At 40.1% G+C, this 26,538-nt stretch overlaps 1 protein-coding gene across 6 annotated transcripts in view; it reads right to left on the bottom strand.

Annotated features, from left to right (window-relative positions):
* Window positions 1-26,334, bottom strand: part of PDE5A (phosphodiesterase 5A) — a 130,851-nt gene extending 104,517 nt beyond the window's left edge. The window contains exons 1-2 of one of the 6 annotated variants that reach the window (XM_075200328.1): window positions 25,965-26,334; window positions 25,035-25,131 (exon numbers count right to left, since the gene is read on the bottom strand). In XM_075200328.1, coding sequence (XP_075056429.1) covers window positions 25,035-25,131; window positions 25,965-26,163 — 296 coding nt within the window. In that variant the 5' untranslated portion in view covers window positions 26,164-26,334. Of the gene's footprint in view, window positions 1-25,017; window positions 25,132-25,645; window positions 25,734-25,964 lie in introns of those variants that run through there. The other 5 variants (XM_075200327.1, XM_075200330.1, XM_075200329.1 and 2 more) reach the window with 5 other exon arrangements.
* Window positions 26,335-26,538: the final 204 nt, after the last annotated feature.

Genomic DNA, 26,538 nt, shown 5'->3' with positions numbered 1-26,538 from the left:
TTGGAGCCCAAACAGACAGCAAGGCAGCGGGATCCAATAATCAATAATAAGTCTACCAACCTCAGTAACCGTCAGATGTAAAGAAGGTACAACCTAGAACTGATTGAGCGGTGCAGGGATCCCTGTTAGTGGATAGCGCTAACCGCGCTCCTGGAGATCCTAGATGCTGACAGGCAGAGGGGAGAAATGGCGTGCGTTCCACAGTGGAACGCACATGACTTCCAGGTAAGGTGACTTCCGGATGACGTCAGTCGTGTAGTCGTGTAGGCGTGTCCCAACGCGTTTCATTCGCTTAGAATGACATTTTGTAGCCCAATAGTTAAATTTTTACGAACCTTCTGGTAGAGGTGAGGAATTGCTTTTCTAGTAAAATGGTGTTGTGATGGAATTTTGTAATGGGGACAGAAGACCTCAAGTAACTGTCTAAAACCAGCTGCATTAATAGTGGATATTGGACGCAGATCTAATACTAGCATAGTCGCCAGCATGTCTGTGATCCGCTTTGCGACAGCTTTCATACTTGCTTCCTCTTGCAAAGGATTGTTTAACAGTCAATTATTTTAAACTACTAGTAGTCTTCTTCTTGGTCTGCTTCTGGGTTGAAGATCCACCCCCAGCAGCAGGAGCAGCAGCAGTGGGCCTAACGCTCAAGGATTCTTCTGAGGAGTCCTGGATAGGGGAGGAGTCATCTCACCATGGAATATTGGATGCAAGACTAACTCTGATCACTTGTGAGGATGTTGATGATGAAGGTGTTTGGGATGTAGATTGCAGGTGCTGGGATCTAGATGAGAGAAGGGAGGTAGCTGATGCTAGACTGCTTGTTGTTATTTTTTAGCATAAGTTTCTGATTTTCACAAAAGCTTTCCATTAACTCGCTTCAAGTAGCGTAACATGGATGAGGTTCCTGGATGGTTAAGGTCCCAACCTCTACTGAATGTGGCTTTACAATGCTACAAATGGCTAGACAACTGTTGTCAGGATTTGGGTAAAAATAATTGCACACATAAGAGGTGGATGTTTTGGTCTTATGCCCAGGCATGACAATGGCCTTCTTCTTATCACTGGCAATAACTGCTGCAGTCTTTGTTTGAAAGTGTATGAAAATAATATTGTGATCTGTGAGGTGGACAAAACTGACTGCAAATGACTTGAAATTAGTGCTATTGAGGTTATATGTAATTTTTATAACAAATTGCAAAACAAAACCAAACAAAACCAAAACCAAAACCAAAACACGCAATGGCGGTTTTGCAAAACCAAAACCAAAACCAAAACACGACGGTAATCCAGATCCAAACCGAATCCAAAACCAAAACACGGGGGTCAGTGAACATCTCTAGTGAGAAGTCTTGTAGCTGCGGTGAATGGTGGTTAACAGAGATGGGGTGCAGGTCAAAGGTAAATATGAGAGAGTGAAAGGTAACGTGTTTTGATATGAATTTTGAGATATAGGAAGTGGTGGTGTTGTTGACCACTTTGTAGGTAAAGGTAAGCAATTTGAATTGGATGCTGGTGGACAAAGGCAGCTAGAGTAGGTATTTGCAGAGTAGTGCAGCAGATGTGGAGCAATGAGATAGGAAGATCAGTCTTTCTGCAGCATTTAAGATGCATTAAAGCGGAAATAGATGAGTGGAAATGCCAAATAGCCGGAAACTGCAGTAATCAAGGAAGGAGATGATGAGAAGAAAGAGTTTTGGTAGCATCCTGGGTAAGATAGGGGAGTATTCTGGCAATATTTCCAAGGTGGAGGCGATAGGACTGGGAGAGAGTCTGGATGTAAGGACTAAAGCAGAGGGCAGAGTTAAGTATGACACCAAGACAGTGGGCTTGGGTGATTTAGAAAATTGTAGTGTTATTGACAATGAAGGAGATGTTAGAGGAGGTGGTGACTTTGGGAAGAGAGAAGTTGATAATCTCTGTTTTAATATCCACATGGATTTGGCAGAGAAACAGTTCATTACACAGAAGGCGAGAGGGCAGGGGAGGAGAGGTAGATTTGGGAGTTGTCAGCACAGAAATGGTACAAGCGAATTAGTTCAACAAGGGAAGAGGTGTACAGTAAGATAAGCAGAGGGTCGAGAACAGAGTCTTGTGGGACCCCAAAATATGTGGAAGTGGAGTGGAGGATGTGCTAGTGGTAGAGAAACTAAATGATCAGTTCAATAGACAGGAAGCGAGCCAGGAAAGAACCGTCAAAAAGCCCAATGGCATGAAGGGTGTGCCGTTGGGCAAGTAGAAGAGGGTAACCTAAAGTCAACAGTACCAAAAGCAGCAGAGAGGGCCAGGAGGATAAGTATGGAGAAATGACCCTTAGGGGTAAATTTACTAATCTGAGGGGTAAAAGTGGAGATGTTGCCTATAGCAACCAATCAGATTCTAGCTATCATTTACTTAGTGGATTCTACAAAATGAGAGCTAGAATCTGATTGGTTGCTATAGGCAACATATTCACTTTTTCAAACCTGCATATTAGTAAATATACCCCTTAGACTTTGCTGTAAATAGATCATTGATTTCTTTTGTGTGAACCATGTCAGTGGAATTTTGGGGGCAGAAGCGATTGCAGAAAGTCGAGAATTGAGTGGTAGGAGACAAAGTAAGAACGAGAAATGTACATTTTCACTGTGCATGCGCCTCCTGCCAATGCTTATAAGAGCAGAACAAGAGGCTCCAGAGCAGGGGGCAATTCCTGCCGTTTTAACGTCAGATGAGCTACAGAATTGCCAGCGACAAGAGACAAACCATTGTCCAACCTTACATGAGTAGAATGGTCTCATGTTATAAATGGAGATGTTATAAATGTCCTGAATGACTAATTAATGCTGTACATCAGGAAATTATGCATGAATTTCATTTTAGTATAACTGTTTTATGTATAGAATTTGATATTTACTATCATTATTGAATTTGAGCTGTTCCTAGCCCTTCACCTTCACAATCAAACAACAAAAAATCCCATTATCCTACATGTACTACTGCTATTCTGTTCTACAGACTGTACAATACTGTGGTAATCCTTCTGTGTCCACATCTATTTTTTCACAGTTCAAGGACTAGAGCATGGTTGTCCAACCCGTGGCCCAGCATGCCTGTAAATGTGGCCCAGCAGGAGTTTTGGTTGTGGCAAGGGGGCAGCGCTGAAAAAAAAAATCCTGCAAAAAAAAAAAAAAAGAAAATACTTACCTTGTGGTCACGTCAGCTGGCGCTCCGGCTCCCTCCCTGGTCTACTCCTCCGTGTGGCGCTCGCAGTGAATGTCGGGGGTGACGTCATCACACCCGACATCCATTGCGTAGCGCAGCACAGAGGAGTCACCCGCGCGAACTATCAGCAGCAGTGAAAGATTATTCAGTATCTTATTGTTGTTACTCTGAATTTGGACTTTCTGCACCATGCAATTATGAACTAGCTGTGTTCTCTGTATGTATCTAATATAATTATTAAGAGATAATTGTTTTTTTAATATTTTAAATCATTTTAAATGTGCAGTGCTGAGTAGGGTGAAAATATCACACACTGTTACCCTCATCGGAGGCTGCTCCATGAGCCATTTTTCCCGCCACCCTATCTTTAAATCTCTGTAGATTTCTATTAGTCCTCCTGATGCTACCTATATCGGGGACCACTTCCAAACTGGTCAATAAAAAAAATGATTCATGGGTGCAGAAAGAGAGGAAAAAATTTTTTGCCCCATTTAATTCCCCGAACCCCACTAAGGGGCAGATGCAGGTAAGTTAAATTGTAGCTGGTAATGGGACTACTGCTTTAATCATGATTCTGCAACGGGTTTCCTAACTCTTACTAACTTCATTTCCAAGTAAGTTTAATATGTTAACTATGTTTTCTATGGTTTTTTCGATGATCAGCTATCGTTAGTGTTAGTGTATTTTATGTGCGGCCCAAACCAACTCGTCGTCTTCCAATGTGGCCCAGGGAAGCTAAAAGGTTGGACACCCCTGGACTAGAGTATGATTGTTGAAAGGGACATTAATACATTTAAAAAAATTACAATCGTGGACATTGGATTTGTTAAACACATTTTTAAAATTTTACCAACTAAAATCACTTTACTTTTTACCAAGTAAAAAAAGATTTAATGGAGAAATAGGTGAAAGTATATAGAACTCAGAAGCTGATCAGACAAATCTAGGCATATGAGGGCTGGCAATAGGGACAAGATAGTAGGTACTGCCTGGTAAACTCTTGCTTTTATTAAGTAGTGTTACTACAAACAGACATGTTGGGGTTTCTTCTGTGTTACAATTAATGCATTTAGCATTACAAAAGCACTTTCTGTATGTATGGGCACAAAAGTGAGTATCCTGTTGGGGGAGATGTTTATTGGCTCAACCAAAGCATTTCTTACCATAATAATCCTGCGGGTCAAACATTGCTCTGGATACAGAACCCAGCTTGGCATTTTAAGAAGCCAGGGAAAAGTGAATAGCTTGGCTACCTAGCTACAGATATTTTCTTAGCTAGGACATTGCTTACATCCATAATGTTGATGAAATTATGAACAACCCTTTATAAAAGTGCTTAGTTTGTATCTACGTAGTACTTAATGCAATAATAACGGGCACCTGTTAAAGTATCACTTGGTTTATGAATTAAAAATATTCCAATTAACACAGGCAATGCATTTTTCACATCTGCAATTACCCTAGACTAAATGATTTTTTCCCCACTACCTTATGATCTAGCCCATAACACCAACCTGACACCTTAATGTCCAAGCTGACTTATATAGCGACAGTGTTATTTCAGGTTTCCCAACTCCCAGGGGATATTAAAGGACAAATGTGCTAATCATGAAATATCTGGACTTCTCCCCAAAAGATGACTTCACTCTGTACAGCATGTTTCTGTGGGAAGAAGGTTATGTGCAGAGACAGTTGTGACATCATTTAACCTATTGGATCCAGAGACTATTTGCCCTCTGAAACTACAATCACAGAATTTTTGTTTTCAACTACATATTTATTTATTTATTTTTTGGGGGGAGAGGGGGGTAAATAATAAATGAATGCTAAGTAGTTATGAAACAAGTAACTGTACCACAGTGCTACCTTTTGTGTTTACAATTTTACAACTTAAAGAGGGAATTCAATTGCCGGCGATATAGCGCACGGACATCAAGCCGCGCACATTGCCAGCAATAACGATAGAAATCTCATTTTGCTTCACACCTCTAGGGGGTGCAAGGAAAAATGAACAGAGATTTCTGTCAATTATCCATGAACTGTCTCACAGACGTTCCGGGGACACTTTGGGGCTAATTAAAATCGCCCCTTTGAGTTGAAAATTGTAAATAAGAAAAGTGACACTGTGGCACAGTTACTTGTTTCATAAGTACTTAGCTTTATAGCCACTTGGGCTTTTACTCATACTTGCCAACTCTCCCGGAAAGTCCGGGAGACTCCTGAAATTCGGGTCAGTCTCCCCGGCTCCCGCGAGAGCTGGCATTTCTCCCGCATCCCGGAATTCCCTTATCAAAATGATGCGATTCACAGAGAATCGCGTAATTTTGGCCCCACCCCACGACAAAACACCATTTTACTCGTGGGGGCGGGGCCAAAATTACACGATTCGAGGCGTCCCTCCCGCCCATTAGCCACGCCTCACTCCCGGACATCGCCTACTGAAAGTAGGCAAGTATGCTTTTACTAGTTTTAAGATATCACTGTAGACTTCCTAATGAGTTTATATTCAGCAAATTCAATCATATGATAGCATTCAGAAAAATATTTACTTCAACATAGAGGAACGCAAGCAAAAATACCAATGGGTATGATAGCACTACCAAAAATGTTTTTTAGGGTCAGGGAAGTGTTTTACAAATATTTAAAGTGCCTGCAGAACACCTTTAAACAGAGGCAGAGCCGTGCACCACAGACAAAATGTTGGTAGGTGCCACTTCTATTAATAAATTTGCTATGCTTTAAAACTAATGATTTTTTTTGTTATCTGCCAAAAAGAAAAACTGTTTCAGAAGCAAATTTTAAACAATCGCAATTAACAAAAGAGTGTTTAATAAATTCACAATTCCAAACATCCACATAAAAGCTGTCACAAGTTTCACAAAGCTACAATGTAAAAATAATTTCCAAGCAGTCTCTTTGCTAATTTATGTAACAGCTGTTCAGTCACTGTAATTTTTTTTTTCTGTCCAAATACCAAAATAAAAAAGTCACATTTGTCTAAGACAGGAAATAAATGATCATTTGCTAAAGCTGCGATAATATGCTGTTTGTGCTTGTCAGCTTTTTTTAGAATACGTTCCCTGTGGTTACACATAGAAGAAGGTTATTTAAAGTTATTTACACATAGAAAAAAAAATGTGAACACAGCAATAAATGCTTATTCCTCAAACAAGGGAGCATTAGTCCTTCATATTAAACATAAAATAGGATATAATCTGCAAGGTCTAGGCACAGCAGACCATATTCACATTTAGTGATACAAGTTATTAGATTTAGTCTGCAATTACTTAGTAAAATTACAGTTTTAAGTGTAAAATAATTTAGGTTAAAAGACACATGTGGTTGGCATTAATAAAATAATAAAAATAGAAGGGGTTTCTTAAACAATCAACCAAAATTGATAATGGTATGTGAGCACATTTACCATAAAACACATTTTTTCAGATCTGTTTACTATCTGTTTTGTTTCTGCTAGATGAGACTTTTATTGCGTTTTTCAAAGTATGAAGCACTTTGCATACAATTTTTATGTTTTTCACCAATCCTTTGTGAAATCCTTTTTGAATGTAGACGGCATATTAATTGCTTAAAAAAAAAACTAGATTGAAAATGTATATTATGCATTTTAACATTCATTCCCATAGATTGAATGTTTAAAAACCTACAGAAAGCCGCATTTTCAAAAACCCCCCCAAAAAAAAAACCGCAAGAAAATAGTGCATGTTGATTGTTAGTGCTTTAATCGCTTTTGCTTAATTCTCTGTTTTTTTGGTCTTATTTTTAAGAGGACGGGAAATAAAAATGCTGTGTGCTCCTTCTAGAAAATGTTATTTTTGTAAAGTTAGTTTTCTATGACAATGCTGTGCAAACACAATATACATAATGTGTCCTCTCCCTAGCTCCCTAGGTGCTAAATGCAGCTATATATAAAAGTTCTAAATCTAGTATGAAGTGATCTCACATGTTATATTCATTAAACACTTTTCAGATGCTTTCAAAACCGACAAAATACCAACACAGCCAGGTGTCCCCGATTTTCAGGGATTGTCCAAAGTGTTGACCCACAACCCAGTAATATTTCCCTTGTTTCTATTGCTGTATGCAATTTTTAATATCTGCTTATATCCTGTAGTTTGTTGTTGTTGTTGCTGCCAAGGGTCATTTTTATCATTGGGTATTTGGTTGTTTGTGAATCCTGCTTCTAACACAAGCCCATCCACCCTTCTAACCCACAGTCATTATTAAGACTCATACACACCATGACCAGTGCACTTAGTAATCCACTGTATTAATCTCCAATGTACAAGAAGGCCAATCTGTACCTCTTTAGAGCCAGATCATCCATGATGCATCCTGGGCTTTTGCCTAGGGCTAAAGCTGGGTACACACTACAGAATTTTCCACCAACTTTTTATGCCAATCAATTTTACATATGATCGATGGTCCGATCGCTCGGTCCAGGGACTGTATACACACTAGCCTTGTTTTAGAAGATAAAGGGAAGAGCGGACTTCCCTTTAGCGACTTTTTACAGCCATGTTGTCGTGAGCAATAATTTTAATTTCGTACACACTGAAGCATCATTTGCGGGCATGTAACGATATACCAAAGACATTAGCCTAAAGGGGCAGAGCTTTCACTATAGTTAACACTCAAAGCCGCATAAAAAGAGAAGGCAACACTGTCTCTTCATGCATTCCTATAAAATAGAAGTTTATTACCATACATAAAAAATGTAGAAAAACATTTAACTGCTAAAGTGCAATGCAATGATTATTCTCTAATAATAAAATCACTTTGTATGTAATGGTATGCTCCATTCTCTGCAGGCATCATCGCTGATTGGTCCACAGCAGAAATGAACACCCATGCCTGAATGTATAAAATGACAGAGGAACCTGTCTGGCGCCGAGGGCGTGAGAAGATGGCAAGTGAGAAAGTGTCAGTGGGTTTTAAGGTAGAGGAGAAGGTGTCAGTGAGTGTTAAGGTTGAGGAGAAGGTGTCAGTGGGGGTTGCGGGTGAGGAAAAGGTGTCAGTGGGGGTTGCAGCTATGGAGACGGAGATGGAGACAGAGTCAGAGATGGTGCTGGAAGGGCCAAAAAATGTTGGAAAAGTTAAGGTGGGGGATGAAAGATCTCAAGAAGAGCAAAGAGCAAATCCAATGAGCCCAAGAGAGGTGGCGATGATGGTCAAAGTACTGGACCAGGACGACAACAACATTAAAAATGGTCAGTAGCACATGTAGTGTACCAGCTTGAAGGACTTTATTTAATTCTAGTTTCACACAAAGCAATGTAAACGCCTAATTTGTAACATGTTTTTTTTTAATGTCAGAACGAAGGTTTAACGGTAAGAAGGTGTTTAGATACCACTGATACCACTAATGTAACACTTGTTATCAAACAAGAAAAAATTGAAAAAGAAAAAGATATGAAAGAAGTTAGTCACAAAGGTATTTCAGTGAACATGTATAGACAACTAAATGCTTTGGGCACATACCTGTACCGTTATAATAACCAAAATGGCGCCTGTTTTCCAGAATGTATGGAGGTTAAGCCCGCTATTATTGCGATTGCACCACAGGGACCAGAACATAAACAGATCTCGAGCAGTGTGCAAGGTGAGCAAATGAGAGTATTTGTGGCGTTGGATATAAATTACAGATATAGAAGTTTAATGGTAAACATTTTTTATTTCCTTGTTTCGTATGTAAAGAAATCAAAGGGAACAGAAACCCAAGCGACATTAAGACCTGTTCTGTCACAAACCAGTAGCGCCTTTAAAGTGTAATACTATTTTTTTCACTTGTCGTATTGTAAAAAGTTTTGTACTTTTTCTCCTGCAATAAAACTGTTGCATGAACACTGTGTGGTTTATTCTGGGTATTTTACAAATATTAATTAATAAAGGTTAATAGTTTATAAAGGTTAAAGTTTATAAAGGGTAAATTTGAATAGATTGCCAACATAGATGCAACACGTTATAACACACGGGCTTTATATAAGTGTAATGGTCTGCAGTCAGACAGGTGCAATATACATCTATACAAAACAAAGGCCTGTGATGTGCGGATACCGCACCACGTGGGACTGGGACAGACATCAAAAATTTACATACACATGCCCCCCAGGTCGAGGAAGTATCGGAGAATTGTTGTGGATCAGACGGAAGTTTATACACACTATACAATGGAAACGAGATTGGAACGAAAATATTTAATGGTACCCCCAACCAAATGAGGCGACAATCGTCCATTTGGGCAGACTTTCGACCATTGTGTCACTACACACAATGACCCGACTTTTGAACGAGTGGCCTTATGTCAGCTGGTTGAGCCGATTATTGGACGAAAACCGTGTAGTGTGTACCTAGCTTAAGTGGGTACTGAGGGGCCCAGATTACTCTAACCCATTTTGTGTGGTTAATTTTGACAAATGAAGATGGGGATAAAGGGGCCCAAAACCACTATCTAGCCTAGGGCCCTGAGAGGCAGGGCCATCTCTCCCATTGGACACAATGGGCAGGTGCCCGGGGGCCCGACATCCATTGCAGAGCGCGATGGAGGAGGAGACCAGGGAGGGAGCTGGATCGCCAGCTGACAGCAAGATAACTATTTTCTTCTGTTTTTTCAGGTTTTTTTTTCTTTTGCTGCCTCCGACGGGCCCCCCTAGGCTGCAGGGCCCATATATATAATATATATATATTTTTTATATATATACGTATATATAGGGGCCCCGATGCACTGCTGTGCCCGGGGGCCCAAAATGTTGATAAGAGGGCCCTGCTGTGAGGTCTTAATCAGGCTCTGGTTTTAGTCCATTTTTCTAACAGGTAGCCAGCTTTATAAACTGTTACCTGAAATCAAATGCTTCAAAACTACACAGACATTTATGTTCAGCAGGGGTTAACACAGAGGATCAGCACAGCATACCCAGTACAAATGTGCTCTGTGCATAGGTCTTTAGTAGTTACTTTAAAACGCTTTGATTGACCCCATGAGCTTCAGTAATTGAACTTCTTCAATCTATAAATCAATGCTTTTAAGTCAATGGCTTTGGAATGGAACTCTGGTTAAACAAATGTCAAAATCTTTATGTGAACAACAACATTTAACAATTTAATGGAGTGTATTAAAAGTGTTTTATGTTTTGTTTGAACTGGTCTTGCAGCAACAAGCCAACGAAGCATGAAAAGGCAGCTAAAGTTAAATATTGTAAAACTGTCAATGTACTGTGACCTCAAATACATCTGCACAGTTATTCAGTTGTGTTTCTGAAGTGTTCATTTTATCCTACTTTAATCCTAACAACTGAACATATTTATCTCTATACAAAAAATACGCATTAGGATTGGTCTTTGTTCCAAGTGTCATATGTGACTAGATTGAAATATCAAGTACAGTAGTATAGGGCAGGGGCCGGCAACTCCCAGCACGTGTGCCAACAGTGGCAAGTGGACCACTTTTATCTGGCACACTAGAGCTCTGCAGCTGCCTCACTAAAATAGCCGAAGATGGCTGAAACGGAGCTGCTGAGCATGTGTTTAGTTACAGTGGAGTTTGTTTACTAAAAAGTACAATAAATTCCAATATTTAGTAATTATCATCATGTGTATCATTTATTTATAAGGTGCTAAAAATGTTGCAGGTCCTGGCAAAGCAAACCATACAAAAATAAAAATCATACATATAAATAGAACAAGGAAATATAAGGATGATGGAGAAGGTTGAGACATGAGACAGAGGGTAGAGAGGGCTCTGCTTGTAAGAGATTACAATCTAGAGGTAGCGTGTATTCCTGAGACAATAGTAGGTATGGGGATGGGCGGCTAGCTGGTTGTGCCCAGAGGGAGCAGAGTCAGTTAGGCGTAGGATAGGTAATCGTGAAGAAGTTGGTTTTCGAAAGTCTGGTCAGTTGAGTAGCTGGAATTGGATTTTGGAGTCTATGGGCAGTCAGTGTAGTACAGCGGACATGAAACGGAAAGAGAGGAAGATTAATATTACTACAACATTTAGGATGAATTGGAACAGGGATAGAGTAGTGAGTGGAAGGCCAGATAAGAGAAGGATGCCATAGTCAAGATTGGAGAGAATAAGACAATAGATAAGGTAATAACCTGAGTGAGAAATGGGCATATTTAGTAATGGAGTAGGAACATGACAGTGGGAGGGACTGGATGTGTGACTTAAGCTGAAGGAGAAGTCAAGAGTGACACCAAAGCAGTAGGCATTAGTGACTGGGGAGAGCGTGATGTCAATATTGAGGGAGACTAGATGGGGAAGGCAGTGGCAGTAGGGAAGATGATAACCTCAGTTTTGAATATGTTGAGCTTTAATTAGTGTTGGGTCATCCAAGGGGAGACAACAGACAATTGGGCACATGAGACAAAAGAGAAGGAGAAAGGTCAGGAGAGGAGAGATAATCAAAGCAAATAAAGAAAGTAAAGGAAGAAACAAACAAATATTTGCTTTACTTCTCTAACTTGCAGAAGACAAAATCAAAGTAAATTAGTGACTGCTTGCTAAGGGTTGCTGCAAATTTTTACTTTTCCACGGTGTTAATAAATAAACCTCAGAGTCCCTTCAATTTTGGCTTATTATCAAACTAACTGAAATAAAGATCAAACACATTATTGTGGTTTATGCCATAAATAAATGATGATGATGATGATGATACTTACAGTTTGGCATATGTTCAACAGTTAATTAATCAGTGATTCAGCCCATGCCAGCCCATATTCCAACCACTTTATGTTTCCGTCATATGATGAGTAAGCACTAAGGGCCTGAGTCATTAAGGAAAGTAAAGCAAAAAAGAAGTACATTTTCTCTGGGACAAACCATGTTACAATGCAAGGGGAGCAAATTAGTTTATTATTTTGCATGTAAGGAAAATACTGGATGTTTTTTTCATGTAGCACACAAATACTTGGTAGCTTCCCAGCTGCAAAGGTACCCCTTCTTTATGCTTTGCTCTCCTTAATGACTCAACCCTAAGAGAGCAACAGTGATCACAAATTTAACATTTCAGTCTATTCCAGACAATTCTCTCTAGAATCATTTGCTAAACTTTGTACATAGGTTTTAATTGCACTAACTACGATCACTTAAGATAACTTGGGATTTTCTTTCTAGTGTAATTGATATCTAAAACTAGCAAATCATATACATCTTGTTACACCACATTTATAGCAGATATTTAGCTCCCGCACACCTGTCACCTGTCTTCAAGTTGTAATGCATAAAAGAGACTGTGAAAGGAAATAAAATGTTTTGTAATAGACACTGGAGATAATTTATGGCCCAGAAAATGGCAAACAGTGCATTTTAAATGCGCCTACTTTTTCACTGTACACATGCATTGGAGTCTGTCCATTACTGCTTTTTAACTGTTCATCTCTGTCGGTAATTTGAATTACAAAAAAATGGAAATTTCTAGCAATCCTGGACATTGGACTTCAGTGTATAATCTACCACTTTATTTCAGTCCAATTAAAAGCCTGGAAGATACAGGTAATCATAAATGAGCATGTAAGGCTCCGTACATACAAGGTTAATCTTTAAGCATTTAGGGGCTCATGATAAGTAGAACGAATATTCTGGTCTGGGCGTATAATACACTTTTTCAAGATTTGAGAATGTGTACAGAGCACAATTTTCAGAACAGGAACTTTATGAGCTTGAACAGAAGTAAAAATAACATGTTAAACACTTTTACACTGATAGAATGAACAATAAAGTGGATGGACCTGTACACACATACTTCCTGATACAGGTTCAATTTCCTTTCCTTTGATTCACATCAGTTTCCAGCTAGTGCTTCTGTAGTTTTCAAAAGTACTAATGCTTGGTAAAATACAGTGGATTCAACGTTGTTGTTTTTTTTACTGAAAACACTACATATATTATGTATTAAATTATAAGTACTTATATAACTTAATATTTATAAATCAGTTTTTAAATGATAATAAACAAGCTCTAAAGTTCTTATTACTCTTAAACCCCCAACTAACTGAGCTCTTCACTTATAGCAAGCAGCATTTCCTATGGAGTGTAATATACTCACAGGTACTTAGATGTCCCTAGGGCTTGAACTGGGCCTAGTAGGTACTTACCTGAATAACGGCTAACAAAGTGGACAAACCAGGAATGCAGAAGTTGGCACGAAAAGAGCAAGGAGGTCCGATCAAACAGGCCAAAGAGTAAGGCAGGGCAGTGAGCAAGGGAATCCGATTAAAGAAGCCAAAATGTCAAGACTGGCAGCAGACAGGAGAGTTCAATAACAAGCAACGGCCAAGGAACAGGTAATCAAATAGAATAGACAAACACTCCCTGCTATTTATAGTACTAGTGGCCAATCTCCATCAGTAGTGAGCCCCCTGCAGACATTAGTAGAGAAAATCATTTGACCGAAAGAGCAGCAGGAAAAAGTGTCCCGGCTGCCTAGCAACCAGCTTGATGAAGCCACAACACGATGGCTGAAGAAGAAAGAGAGGCACAGAGTGATCCATCAGTACTAACAAACACAACATTGGCAGCATGAACATAAAATACATTTCACACTGCATACCCCCTCTCCCCCCATTGGGTTTATAACATGAGTCTCAGGTGTCCTCTGAACAATGCCATTTATTTCTCAATAGGAATACACCTATGGCAATCTTGCCAAATTAATGAAGTACCTGTCCTCACCTGCCATTGTGTCCCTCTCCATTGTCAAAAGAGACAGGTGGCTCTCGTGGGCTCCTCTCAGGAAACACACTTTCCTACTAGGTAGACACATCATCGTCACCCCAAATTTTGGAGGGTTTCTCAGTGACTCAATCTCTTCTCCCTCCCATCTCTCATCTCAGCGGGATTTTTTTTAGCCGGCGCACTTGGATTTTTCTACCTTTCGCCGGCTGTCATTAGCCTCTCAATGAGCCTTCTGGGAACAATGCTCCTCTCACCAATACAAAAGCCCCCCTTCACTCCTCTGCAGCAAGCTTTGATAGGAGTGGGATCTCTCACACAGACTGCCTTCCTTTGCTCTCCCTATTCCTCAAGGAGGGGCAATGTGCAGACCTCAAGTTGTTGAAACTTCTCATGCTGGACATCCTTCTCCTTGCTTCCCCACTCCTCTGGGATTAAACAAAACTACAAGTCTCAGCCGTGGACACAACGCTGCTCCATGCGGTCTTGGACATCACTCTGGCATCTTTGCCATTTGTAATCCACATGTCCAGCGAACTACCAGTTTTCTCGCCACAACAGTTGGGGTCAACTCCCCCTTCTAAATCCTTGGTTTGTCTTGGGGCACATAGAGATGATCATACAATGTTCCCCAAGGGTGTTGCTCTGACTGGGTACACTTCATTCTGTTCCTGTGTCCCTTGAGCACTAGCTCCATCCGATGTGCTGGAGCCCCACGTTGGGTCCCATTTTATAATCCCCTGTCACTGCGATGCACCTGCCTACTTGAACTTTTCTCTGCCCTGACTAGCTTTTGGGTGTGGAAATAAGTGACCAGAGGGCCCCCCGGTCATACAGGTTTCACAGCAGCACGCATTGTAACATAAATAATAAATTAGGTGCCAGATCATCTCTATATTGTAAAAAATTACTTTTTATTTACATACCTTCTCCACTCCATCTCATTAATTGGATTGCAGTTAATATGTACTGCTCCTGTCTCCTCAAGCACAGTTCTTCATTGTCAATATGAATATTGTCAAAAAATACAAATCTATCACCACCTGCACATATCTTGGGCATATCTTAAGTTGCAAAGATAGTAAAGAACATTTCCTTACTCCTCCTACACCTCTCCTAAACCCGGTGTCATTGCAGTTACCGATTAAGCAACTCAGTTGCATAGCATATAGAGTTCCACCCTCTCCCTCTGTCACTCCACCCTCCTCTTCATCCAGCCACCACCACTACTTCCGCCGCATTTTGGGTGACCAAGTCCATTCTTTTTTTATTATCCTCTCCACTCTCAACCTGCCCCCTTGATCCCATCCCCTCTCACGTCCTTTGCTTCCTCTCCCTAACTGCCTGCTCCCACCTTGCTCACCCTTTCAGTCTCCACTGGAATCTTTCCCTCATCCTTTAAACATGCTCTTGTCTCACCTATTCTTAAAAGACCCAATCTTGAACCCACCTCACTCTCTAACTACCGTCCAATTTCTCTTCTTCCTTTTGCCTCCAAAATAGTTGAGCAACTTGTCTACAACTGTCTCAGCAGCTACCTCACTGACAATTAGCTACTTGATCCCCTCCAATATTGCTTCCGCCCCCTCCACTCCACAGAAACTGCCTTTTCCAAAGTTACTAAAGATCTTCTCTTGGCCGAATCCAGGGGTTACCTCTCCCTGCTTATCTTTCTGGACCTCTCTGCGGCCTTTGACAGTGTGGATCACCCTCTCCTACTCCACACCATTCACACGATTGGCCCTTCTGACACCGTCCTTTCGTATTTCACCTCCAAGGAAAACCATTTATACAAATGGTTCCTTCTCCCTCCCATCCATCCTTCCTGCTTTTTTCTCTTTACACTTCCTCCCTGGGTGAACTTATCAGTTCCTTTGGCCTTAGTATTACCTCTATGACAATGACTCTAAACACTATCTCCTGATCTATCCCCTTCCCTCCTCTCTCGGGTGTTCAGTTGGCTCTCTGCCATCTTGTCCTGGATGTCCTTATGCTTTCTCAAACTTAACATGGCCAAAACTGCACTCATTGACTTACCTCCATCAATAGTCTACCCCCCTCCCGACCTATCACTGTTGACAACATCACAATCTCTTCTGTTCCTTAACTCTGCTGCCTGGGTGTCATTCTTGGCTCCTCCCTCTAATTCAACCCTTACATTCAAACTCATGCCGCTTCCAGCTCCACAACATCACTCATATAAGACTCTTCTTCTCCCAGGATGCCAGTGAAACTCTTATACACTCACTGATCATTTCTCATCTTGACTATTGCCACCTTCTTCTTTCTGGCCTCCCCCACTCCTATCTCACGCCTCTTCAATCTATACATAATGATGCCGCTAGAAGTATCTTATTTTCTCACCGCTCCATTGCTGCCTCCCCTCTCTGCCAAGCATTACACTGGCTCTCCTTTCCCTACAGAATTCTCTTCAAACACCTCATCCTCACATACAAGGCCCTCTCCAACTCCACTGCTCCCTACATCTCCAACCTCATCTCCATACATGCTCCGTTCCGCCCTCTCTGGTATGCCAATGACTGTTGCCTTTCCTCTTTTCTGGTAACCACATCACACTCCTGTATCCAAGAAATCTTTCCAATGCAGCCCCCACCTCTGGAACAATCTCCCTCGTTCTATTAGACTATCCACTATACCAGTATAGTTGCAAACGGTCATTGTAAACCCATCTGTTTAGGAAAGCCTATCAGTCCTTCACTTAACTATTTCACCATGTAGTATACCTCACCCTCTTTCATTCTTCATCTCTTCCACTCTTGCTTCTTGCCCTCAGATTCCCTTACGTTGGTTCACCCTATGTGTCAACCATTTGTCTGCCCCCTTACCTTTAGAATGTAAGCTCTAGTGAGCAGGGCCCTCTTCTCTCCTGTTCTCTTTACCTTTTGCAGCAGCATCCAATTTTAGAGTAAGGTACGTGTGATTTTCAGGCATATCACTTGCACAAGATACAGGTCTGGTTTAAGTGTTGATTGCTAGTGATGTTGGCTGTGTATGAAAGCTAGAACATGTGTTTGCAATCAGGAGTCACTGTAAAATGTATTTTATGTATAGTTGACATTAATAACATCCTAATAAATGTATTTTATGGAGGAAATAAAAGAAAAAAAGTTTTTTTTAATGTTTTGACATTAATGACTATGGGCCTGATTCATTAAGGATATTAACTTGAGAAACTTCTTATTTCAGTCTCCTGGACAAAACCATGTTACAATGCAAGGATTGCAAAGTAGGATTTTGTTTTGCATATAGGTTAAATACTACCTGTTTTTTCATGTAGCACACAAATATCAACTTTAAATTTCAGTGTACAAATAAGCTATCAAGTATTTGTGTGCTACATGAAAAAACAGTATTTAACTTATGTGCAAAACAAAATCCTACTTTGCACCCCTTGCATTGTAACTTGGTTTTGTCCAGGAGACTGAAATAAGAAGTTTCTCAAGTTAAGATCCATAATGAATCAGGCCCTATATTATTAGCAGGTGACTTTAATTGAATAGTTTTTTTATTTCCACTGCGTTCTTTTGTGACTTGATATTCCACATATGTATCGGATTTATACTGCAGTGTGGACCTAGATCTGTATTCATCAACAGATGTATCTTCAGGTCTGCTACTTGTTGAATACGGTTCATATGCCCAATATATGTGCGATTATTTTTAGAAAAATGCCCAATACGTTAATTCTCCGTTCCTTGATGAATCAGGCCCCAGAACTAAGCTGGGTCTCACCCTCTCATCCCTTACCTTTGAGCTCTTCCCTCTTGTAATGACCAGGCTATGCTTATACTTGGCCCCGTGCAGCCACTTGGCGCAAACATGCTCCCGCAGGCGCTATAGCGTGGCCACTCCTGATAGTACAGAGTTTCCCTTCGTCATCCCAACCCATGTTCCCTCTTGAGGCCTATGCCTCGACCCCAACTTCGTTCACTCGATGAACCCTGAATGCGGGCACCAGGGGCATGGCCTACTAATGCCGAGGAGTGTTACACTTTTATCTCATATCTTATAATGACTAAAATGTAATTGATCATTTACATGCAAGGGAACACTCTAAAGTGAATATACAAATAACTAGCTGAAATAACTGATAATAGTAAAGGGGAATCAGAGTCACTGTATCACTAATTATCACAACCTTACATTTATAGATTGTATTTACATTGATATATTTGTTCATTCCCCTTACAAAATGTGCAAACCTAGTAATTTTCAAAGTAATGGCTACAGTCCAATTTCCCACTACCTTGTGGTGGTATAAATACTGTGATCCCTCCTACTACCCCAGGACTGCTCTTCTGACAATACATTGGGTTCTGAGCGTGCATAATAAAGACCTATTTTGGCTTCACTGCGCCTCCTCTGTCCTGATAGTAGATGCAGGCGAGAACTACTGCTGTTGCAGGGTGGCCACTACGAGCTGTCCATCACCTCCAGGCCCCAAAGGCACTGCACCCCATCAGGGGCGCACGCAGGATTCTCAGGGGGGGGTTTCCCTCCCCCCTGACTGACCCAAAAAGGAAGAAAAAAAAACACGAGAGAGAGCTGATGCGCATGCACCCGCGCATGCGCAGCAGCTCCGTTTCAGCAGCCCTGTCCTATACAGCAGCCGCGGCGCTGTCAAAGAAGCGTCCGCGGCGGTGCTGTATACAATACAGCACTGCCGTGGACTCTTGTTTGACAGCGCCGCGGCTGCTGTATAGGACAGTGCCGCTATGGTGGCCACTTAGTTAGCGCAGGGGGGGGGTTTCTGGAGACTCAGAAACCCCCCTGCGTGCGCCACTGCCCATGTAACAGTTGTAGTTCCACCAGTGCTTGTACCAGAGTAACTGGGCACCAAAAACATAGAACCACTGGCAGTCTATAACAGCATAATGTATAGTGCATGGACAAGTGCAGATACTGCCTCAATTGAAGCTGAACATAATATCATAATATGAATCAAATTAATAAAACAGAGCAAGCCCTTAGAATAAGCTCTGTATTTTAAGCAATACTTCCAAAAACCTTTATGAAAGTATTTCCATGTTGAATTTTCTCGATATAAACCCCAGAATGAGAAGAGCAGCATGGTCGGGGGTGGGGGTTGGATAGGTGTGAGCATAGTTATGGAAGAAAATATTATCATATTGAAATAGTAATAGAAAATAGTACTATAAAATAGTACTATAATTCCAACAGAAGCTGCTTGGGAAAAGGATTACTGAGTCAGGGTTCTATAACCATTTATAGATAAAAAGCTGGCATTTCCATAAATAGATTTTCATTCTCTGAATACAATGAAAGAATGGGCATAGCTGTCATTAAGGGCTACAAAGTAGAATGAATCAAATAAAATAGTTTAGCAGAGGTTTGTGAGTTAATACAACAAACAGAACTTATATATACTTTGTGTTCACCCTCCACAGGCTTTCTGAATTTCTAGCCACAGGTTTCAATAGAGTTGGATTATAAATATTTGTGTTACTCTACTCCAACAAGATCTGGAGTGTCCCAAAATAAAGGAATAGTGTATGAAGATATTTCCTCTATATAGGCACAGACTCATGTTTTCTGCCCTTCGAGAGAAAAATGGCACCATAAGATGTACCTAAGCTGAAAATAGCCTCATTATGAAATGAGGTTCATTGTTTGATTGAAAATGTTACTGGGTCCAACTTTCTGATTTTCTATCTTATTCCCTATTACCTAATAACATTTCTGATACTTTATACTTGAAAAATCCAGAACAACCTTCTTTACTTTCAATTGTTACCAGAACCTGGTGTCACGAGCCGATGCAGTTCCGGAGCCGTTGAGACTCTCTGCCTTCCCATCAATTGCATCCCGTCCGTCACCATGATGACCGGGACGTCAATTCCTCTTCCATCCCGACCGTTGACAGGGCAATGGTCACAAAGCTCTCTGCAAGTAGTTCCGCGTCCCGGCATGATCTAGCAGCTGCCGCGTGCTCAAGTAGTAAATTTATTATAAATAGGTTGTGGCACATATAGACAGAGAGCAGGGACTATTATAACTCCAGCTGAAGTCTTCTCATTAATAAAGTTTGACGAATACATTATGCATATACATATTCCAGGGTTATCTGTTTGACCATTTCCAGCCCTGGACAAGTAATTAATCATCAGCCTCTTGAGGCTGATTTATAGCCCTGTACCTCCTCTGTCCTGATTGGACCATCAAAGTATTTAAGGCAGTGAGGGCTTAGTCTCCCTGCCGGTTATAACTTTAGTGTGCTGCACAGATTGCCGATCGGATACGTTCTCTGTCCTTAGATTGCTAACCCATTGTTACCCTTGGCTTGTTTACTGGACTCTGCTTCTACGATGGTCTGGCAGATTTATTGTATGGAATTTAGCTCTAATATCATTCACAATTCGCCCAGCAAATTCACATGCACGTTGGATCCTTGGACTGAATACTGCTGGACTACCCCTCCACTACATGATTAAACTATTCTGCTTTAACATAAATTAATTTTCTCCACATTACCTATCCCCTGCTCTCCTTAAATCATCTCTTGATTCTGCTACTCTATGTAGCTAGATATACATACTTGTTTCTTTTCTCTGGGTTATTACAAACTCTAGCTATCTTCTTGAATTAAACTACTGTGAGATACTGATTTGTACCAAATATGTATCCAATGGAAGAAGTGGAAATTTAGAAGCGGCGAAATAGAAATTTGGAAGTGGCGGTATGGAAGATGTAATAGGAATGTAAGTAAATGGTAAGTAAATGGTATTTGATAGTTTGACAATTAAAGCAGCGGGGGAGAAGTGGCGGTATGACATGCCACCGTATTACCCCCCGCCCTTACACACACACACACTTTAACATTGTATCCATCTCATTTGCTTACTTGTGAATTCCAACCCTCTCGCCTTCCTTTCTTCTATCTTTCACTGTCAGAGGTCTGCTGACTTTTTGCACCTTAGGTCACTGGGCCAGTTTTCACATTTTTACATACACCAATTAAACATATATTACAGACTCCAAATTCCATTGCAGTCAGCCAAACCATAGTTTTTCAGAAAAAAAACAACATCCTATACAATTTCAAATAATATGCTCCTGCATTTGTTGTTCAAAACTACAGTTTAATAAAAAAAAAAAATCACAAAAAAAAAAAAATATTGTTTGCAACCAAAAATCACATGTAAACACCATGCAATAAACAAAATGCTTCCTAAACATGAAAGTTTAAAGTGGGTGGGATTCCTTTAGAGCCCCTGAGCATGCAGAAAGACTTTCAACTGTACTTCCAGGTCAACTCGCCCTGGAACCGGAAGTGAATAGCTGGCCTGGAAGGTCATCCTCTCACTTCTGGAGGTTAAAGATCATACAACAATAAAACCTATTTCATCACATATCTCTATGTCTGGGGTTAACTGAAAGCAGTAGTGCACAGAGGTTTGAGATACGTCTGTGGCAATGAAATGGTTAAATTGACCATGGCATCCCGTAGTGACTTCAAATATCCCTAAAAGTAAAAGTATACTGTTTTTTGTCATATATGGACATTTACAATGAATGCTGAAGTGGTGCCAAGCATTATCCTAAAAGTCTTTACAAGAGGTAACAAACATGATGCATATCTAATATTGACCGTATCCTCCGCTAGCTCTCTATTTGCATCATAGCAAACAGAACAGAACATCCACTTGAGCCAGGGCACCTTCACCACTGAGTCCATTGTAGAATTCAAGCCTAAGTATCCAGGATAAACAGTTATATTTAAAGCGACTCTACGCCTATATTGCATATTTTACTTTGTCTTTTTCTAACATAAATATTAAAAGATACATATATAAAAATGCAATAGGATTTTACCTACAGATGTTTCTATGACAGTGCTAGTAAGTCACCATTCAAGAGAAATGCCACTGTCTCATCTCTTCATCAAAATTCTCTGCAACCATGTTCTGCACCAAACTTCAGTTTTAAAGTATTAACAGAAATCTATATTGCAGCTTTATTGCAATCCAAGCTATAACTACATATATACTATAAAATTACATGGACACTTGACCTGAACCAACATATATTGTCTTGTTTCCTAATTGTAACTGTAAAACTGCCTGTAGCAGTTCAGTTTCATTGGTGAACCAACTGAGGTTTATTTATTTAAGAACAATGTATTTATGTTATCAACAATTGTCAACTGCTGTAATAAATATTTGTTAATAAATTGTTTAAAATTCTTTATAGGAAAATATCTACAATGGCATTTTTTCATTTCACCTTTCTTCAATTGTATGGACTCATAATATCAGACAAAAAGTATAAGAATAAAACTCCAAAAAGCGAAATTGCTACAGCCTATTCAAACATATAAAAGAGAGAAACACGAACCAGTTTGTTTACATAATTCTTGTTCTCAGTCCCTCATTGAGCTACTTACATAACATAATTTTGTTACTTTTTATTTCAACTGGTTTCTAAACACATCACATACAAATGCTCAGTTGTTAAATGCATAACAAAAAGATCTATTAATACCAATCATCAAATCTCCCAACTTAAAAGACAATTAAAAACATTTTTTTGTAAAGAGCAACTGCAATTAAATTGAAAATAAAATTTAAGATCGGTTAGACAATTGAAACAATTTAAAATAAGCTTTACAGAATATTTTACAAAGATAAGCTGAGAGAGTGGATGGGGACTATATCTACTCTATTATCTCATTGAGCTATGGGTTGCATTGTAGCAATGATCTTGTGGGACGGCCCGTTGGCGAGGCTAGATATGGATATTGACATCCAAGTCACTCTTCAAAATCCCAGACTGATAAAGTCATGTGGCAATGTGAAGATGTTGTTTTTTTGGTGCATCAGGTGTCTAAATGTTCTATTTTTTGCAATATTTAGATCAAACATTTAATAAAATATTTAACCTATATTGGTTTACATGGCTTTTATATATATATATAGTTTGAGTAATGTAACCCCTTGGTAATCATAGTGTTAAAACCTTACCAGGGTAAAATGAAATCAATGATGACATTGTTTATGGCTCATTGCAACATTTTTAGAATTATAGTGAACCTTACAGAAAGACAGCTATGTTAGCCTTTCAAATTGAATTAAAACGCATGCCATCACCAATTTAAATCACCACCTATTGAACTGCTGATCTCAAAATGATTTACATATTTTTTTTTTCTAAGAAACAAAGTAAGAGTTCATTTTTTTCCTCTTGAATTTACAGCAAGAATAAAGTGTATGTATAGTCCATGAAAGCAGCATTTAGGCAAGAACTCCCATTAACTTCAGCTGGACATATCACTAAGCTTTACTAAGACAAAGGAAACCCACAAATTATGTGTGAAGATTGAGTGATTCCTGTCTGTTATTCAGTTATGTCAGCTAGTACCTATAGAAGACACTTAGTGAAAAAGTAAAACAGTTGGACTATAAATGTAGTAATATTAACCACATTACTTGCTAAAAATAATGTGCATCTCTTTATCTATCTATCTATCTATCTATCTATCTATCTATCTATCGTATTTGCAATGAACTTGACAATATAATTTTGGCCTGACCAAAGCTGAAAACCAAGATATAAGACATACCAGCACTTAAAAATAAATTTTACTGTCTGATATAAAATATGCTGCAGGTAAATTGTTACCCTTGAGTTTTATATCTGGTTTATATTGTAGGTATTACAGCATAAACACAAAGACAATTAACACATGTTCAAACCAGCAACATGAGAAACATGGATTGTTCTATGAAATAGAGTAAGACTTTTCCATATGTTTTAAATGAAGTAGAGGAGCCTGGCACAGATGGTTTTATGGAAGCAGGTGGTTTAGAAGTCTCCTTTACTAATGTTAGTCAATAATTAATCTGATCTTGTCTCAGCTAATTTATCTCAACTCTATCAGCTCTTAGCTTCTACATTACACAGCATGCAAAATGATCCGAGCATGTTTTTTCTGTTGCAGATGTACAAGTGAACAGAAGGTTTCGTACAACAATTTAAAAAGCATTAGCTGCCTCGTCCAAAACCTGTCACTGCCTCCGGACTGCATCGATCCCTCTGAAATCTGAGTGGCTCAAAAGGGACAATTATTGTAGGCAGCGCACAGCTTCAAATCTGGCTTTTCAGCAAACATCACAATACAGTTTAAACTTTACTGTTTTACTCCCTGTACAGAAAACCATCCATAGACATCAAAATCAGATGACTAGATGAGAAGTTAAGGTAGATTTAATTTTCTGATATTGTAGTAATGACAGAAAATGTAGATTTAATTGGTAAGAAAAAGTTGTCAAAAAGTTTAAGTGGAACCAAAAATGGATGTTCTACTGTTAATGCTCGTTCAATAATATGATGTTGTGTGATTGTAATATTATTGTGGTGGTTAGTCTTTTCATATAGTGTTAAGATGTGCAATTGTACTTTAAAAAACAACAACACTGATTGCGGTAGAGCTGTAACTCAAGGTTCTAGAACACTGTGATAACATATACACTACACTAGCCCTGATGTATTCTAAGTTGTGGGAACGACTTGCATCCAAGGAGTTAATGTGTTGCGTACTTGTTACATAGTAGAAGCCAACATTTGGCAGGATAGAAAACGCGTATTTTTAGAGGGGTAATAAAATATATGTGATAGTTGAATGGCTTTTAGCAGTTACCACATACATTTGTTATTTATATCACTGTGTATCTCTTGGTGTTTCCCCTTCTCCCGAGTGATTTCCCTATGCATGCTATAGAAGGGAGCTCCTCTTGTGCTAGTTACTGAAACAAAGCGTATCCCAATTCTCTTTCCTCTCCTTATTAGGACAGAACAATCCACACTCTACTGTCACAAACTTGCGATCATAACAACTGGAGATCAGCGATTAACCCCTCCAAAATACTTTAGCCTAATGTGTCCATCTAGGATCTCTCTACTTTATACAATGATATGTGCAGACAATTATCAAAGTGGCAGAGATAATACTTATGATGTATTAGAGACGTGTAGGCAGGATGGAAGTGAAAACAATACATAGAGAAGAGAAGGAGGAGCAGTAGAAAGTTGAATTGAGCAGAACACTTTGCTGTACTTGCAGATGCTCAGCTGTTTGTACTCACAGTTGCGGAGCACTTACTGTAGGGTGCAGCGCATATGCGCAGAGCTGTTGCTGGAGTTACCAGTTGGTACAGAAGCAGAGCCACAGTTCTCAGACCCCGCGTTCTCCCCCAGCTCTGGGGTAGGAGATACAGGAAAAACAGGAGCATTAACTAAGGCTTCATGTGACACTTTCCCCTGCCACATGTTCCCAAGTCAGGCAGGGGCAAGCAGAAAAATAAACGCGGTTGGTCGGAGAGGCAGCGCGCATGAAATAATATATATGTATATATGAAAAGACAGCGCTCAACTGAGGCTTCCCACAACTTCCTAGAGGCATCCGTCTGATAGCCCTTCGGATCCTCCCCGGCAGACGGAAGTAAGAGGAGCATTCTCCACTCAGCACAACAGCACTGACATGTCACCCAGAGTCCAGTACACTATGAAACATGGTCTTAGTGTTAGACAGAGGAATGGGCGTGATCTGTTATTAATTATTATCATAGCAATTGCCAAAGAACGGATCTAGGATACTCCACTAATACTGCAAACGCAAAAATGGGCTCAATTCCACTCTAACATTAAATCAAATACAATTTATATCTAACTAAAAATGATCTATTATATATTCTACTTAGCTGCTAGTCTCACCTGTTGGATGGTGTAAAGATGCACCTACATCACACAGCAATACCATGTCCAGCTTGCTGTGCATCCCTCGTTATACTGGGAACACCCTAAACCTGCAGGGACTGCCCTCTAAATCAATGTGCACATAGTCTACTAACCATATTGATCGTGCTGAAACATTGGTACCTAAAGTCTATGGACGGTTTTGTAGGCATACAATTGTATATATTGCCCCCCGTGGACGTGCACTGGCCATGTGCCTCGACATTGTGCTCATCCTCTGATAAAAAAAAAAGTAAATTCAATTGTACCTGGATGACAACCCCATGCTCCTCCTTACCTCGTAGCTTTCCTAACAAAGTACGAGTGAGTGAAGTCCCAGTGATCGTCCAGCCAGGACTCAATGCCCTCATGATCCTGGGGTTGCGGGCTGCGGCTGCCCTCCATGGTGTGTGGCTGTTCCATGAAGAGGAGGAGGCGATGGGAGGAGGATACACAGCAAACAAAGCGCACAACTCACTGCAAGCAACTCTTTCCATACAGAATAAAGGAGGTTCTCGGTTTTTTTTTATGCTGGGATTAGAATTGTTTTAATGACTGATCTTCCTGCTAGTATACAGCGTCTGGGAGATCCTTCTGAGGGCTTCATCTATCTCCATGGAGCTGGGTGACAGGCAGGAGCAGCCTACTAGAGTAATGGGGCAGCTGTCCTTATTAGTGCATGTCTAGCAAGTCTCTCTCCTCCTCTTGCTACTGTCCTCTCTGTACCTTTATTGGTGGTGGTGGTGCTAGTTACGGGACAGTGACTTCCAGGTGAGAGGTTTGAATGTGTCGTCACTGCTGCCCACTACTGGCGATACAGTGAAAAAGGTACATTGACTTATCCATGAAACTCAACCTTCCCTTGCATTTTG

Source organism: Mixophyes fleayi, chromosome 1 (assembly GCF_038048845.1).
Source record: "Mixophyes fleayi isolate aMixFle1 chromosome 1, aMixFle1.hap1, whole genome shotgun sequence".
NCBI classification, from domain to species: Eukaryota; Metazoa; Chordata; class Amphibia; order Anura; family Limnodynastidae; genus Mixophyes; species Mixophyes fleayi.
The sequence above is the reverse complement of the archived record's forward strand: the minus strand, read 5'-3'. Positions and strand labels throughout refer to the sequence as shown.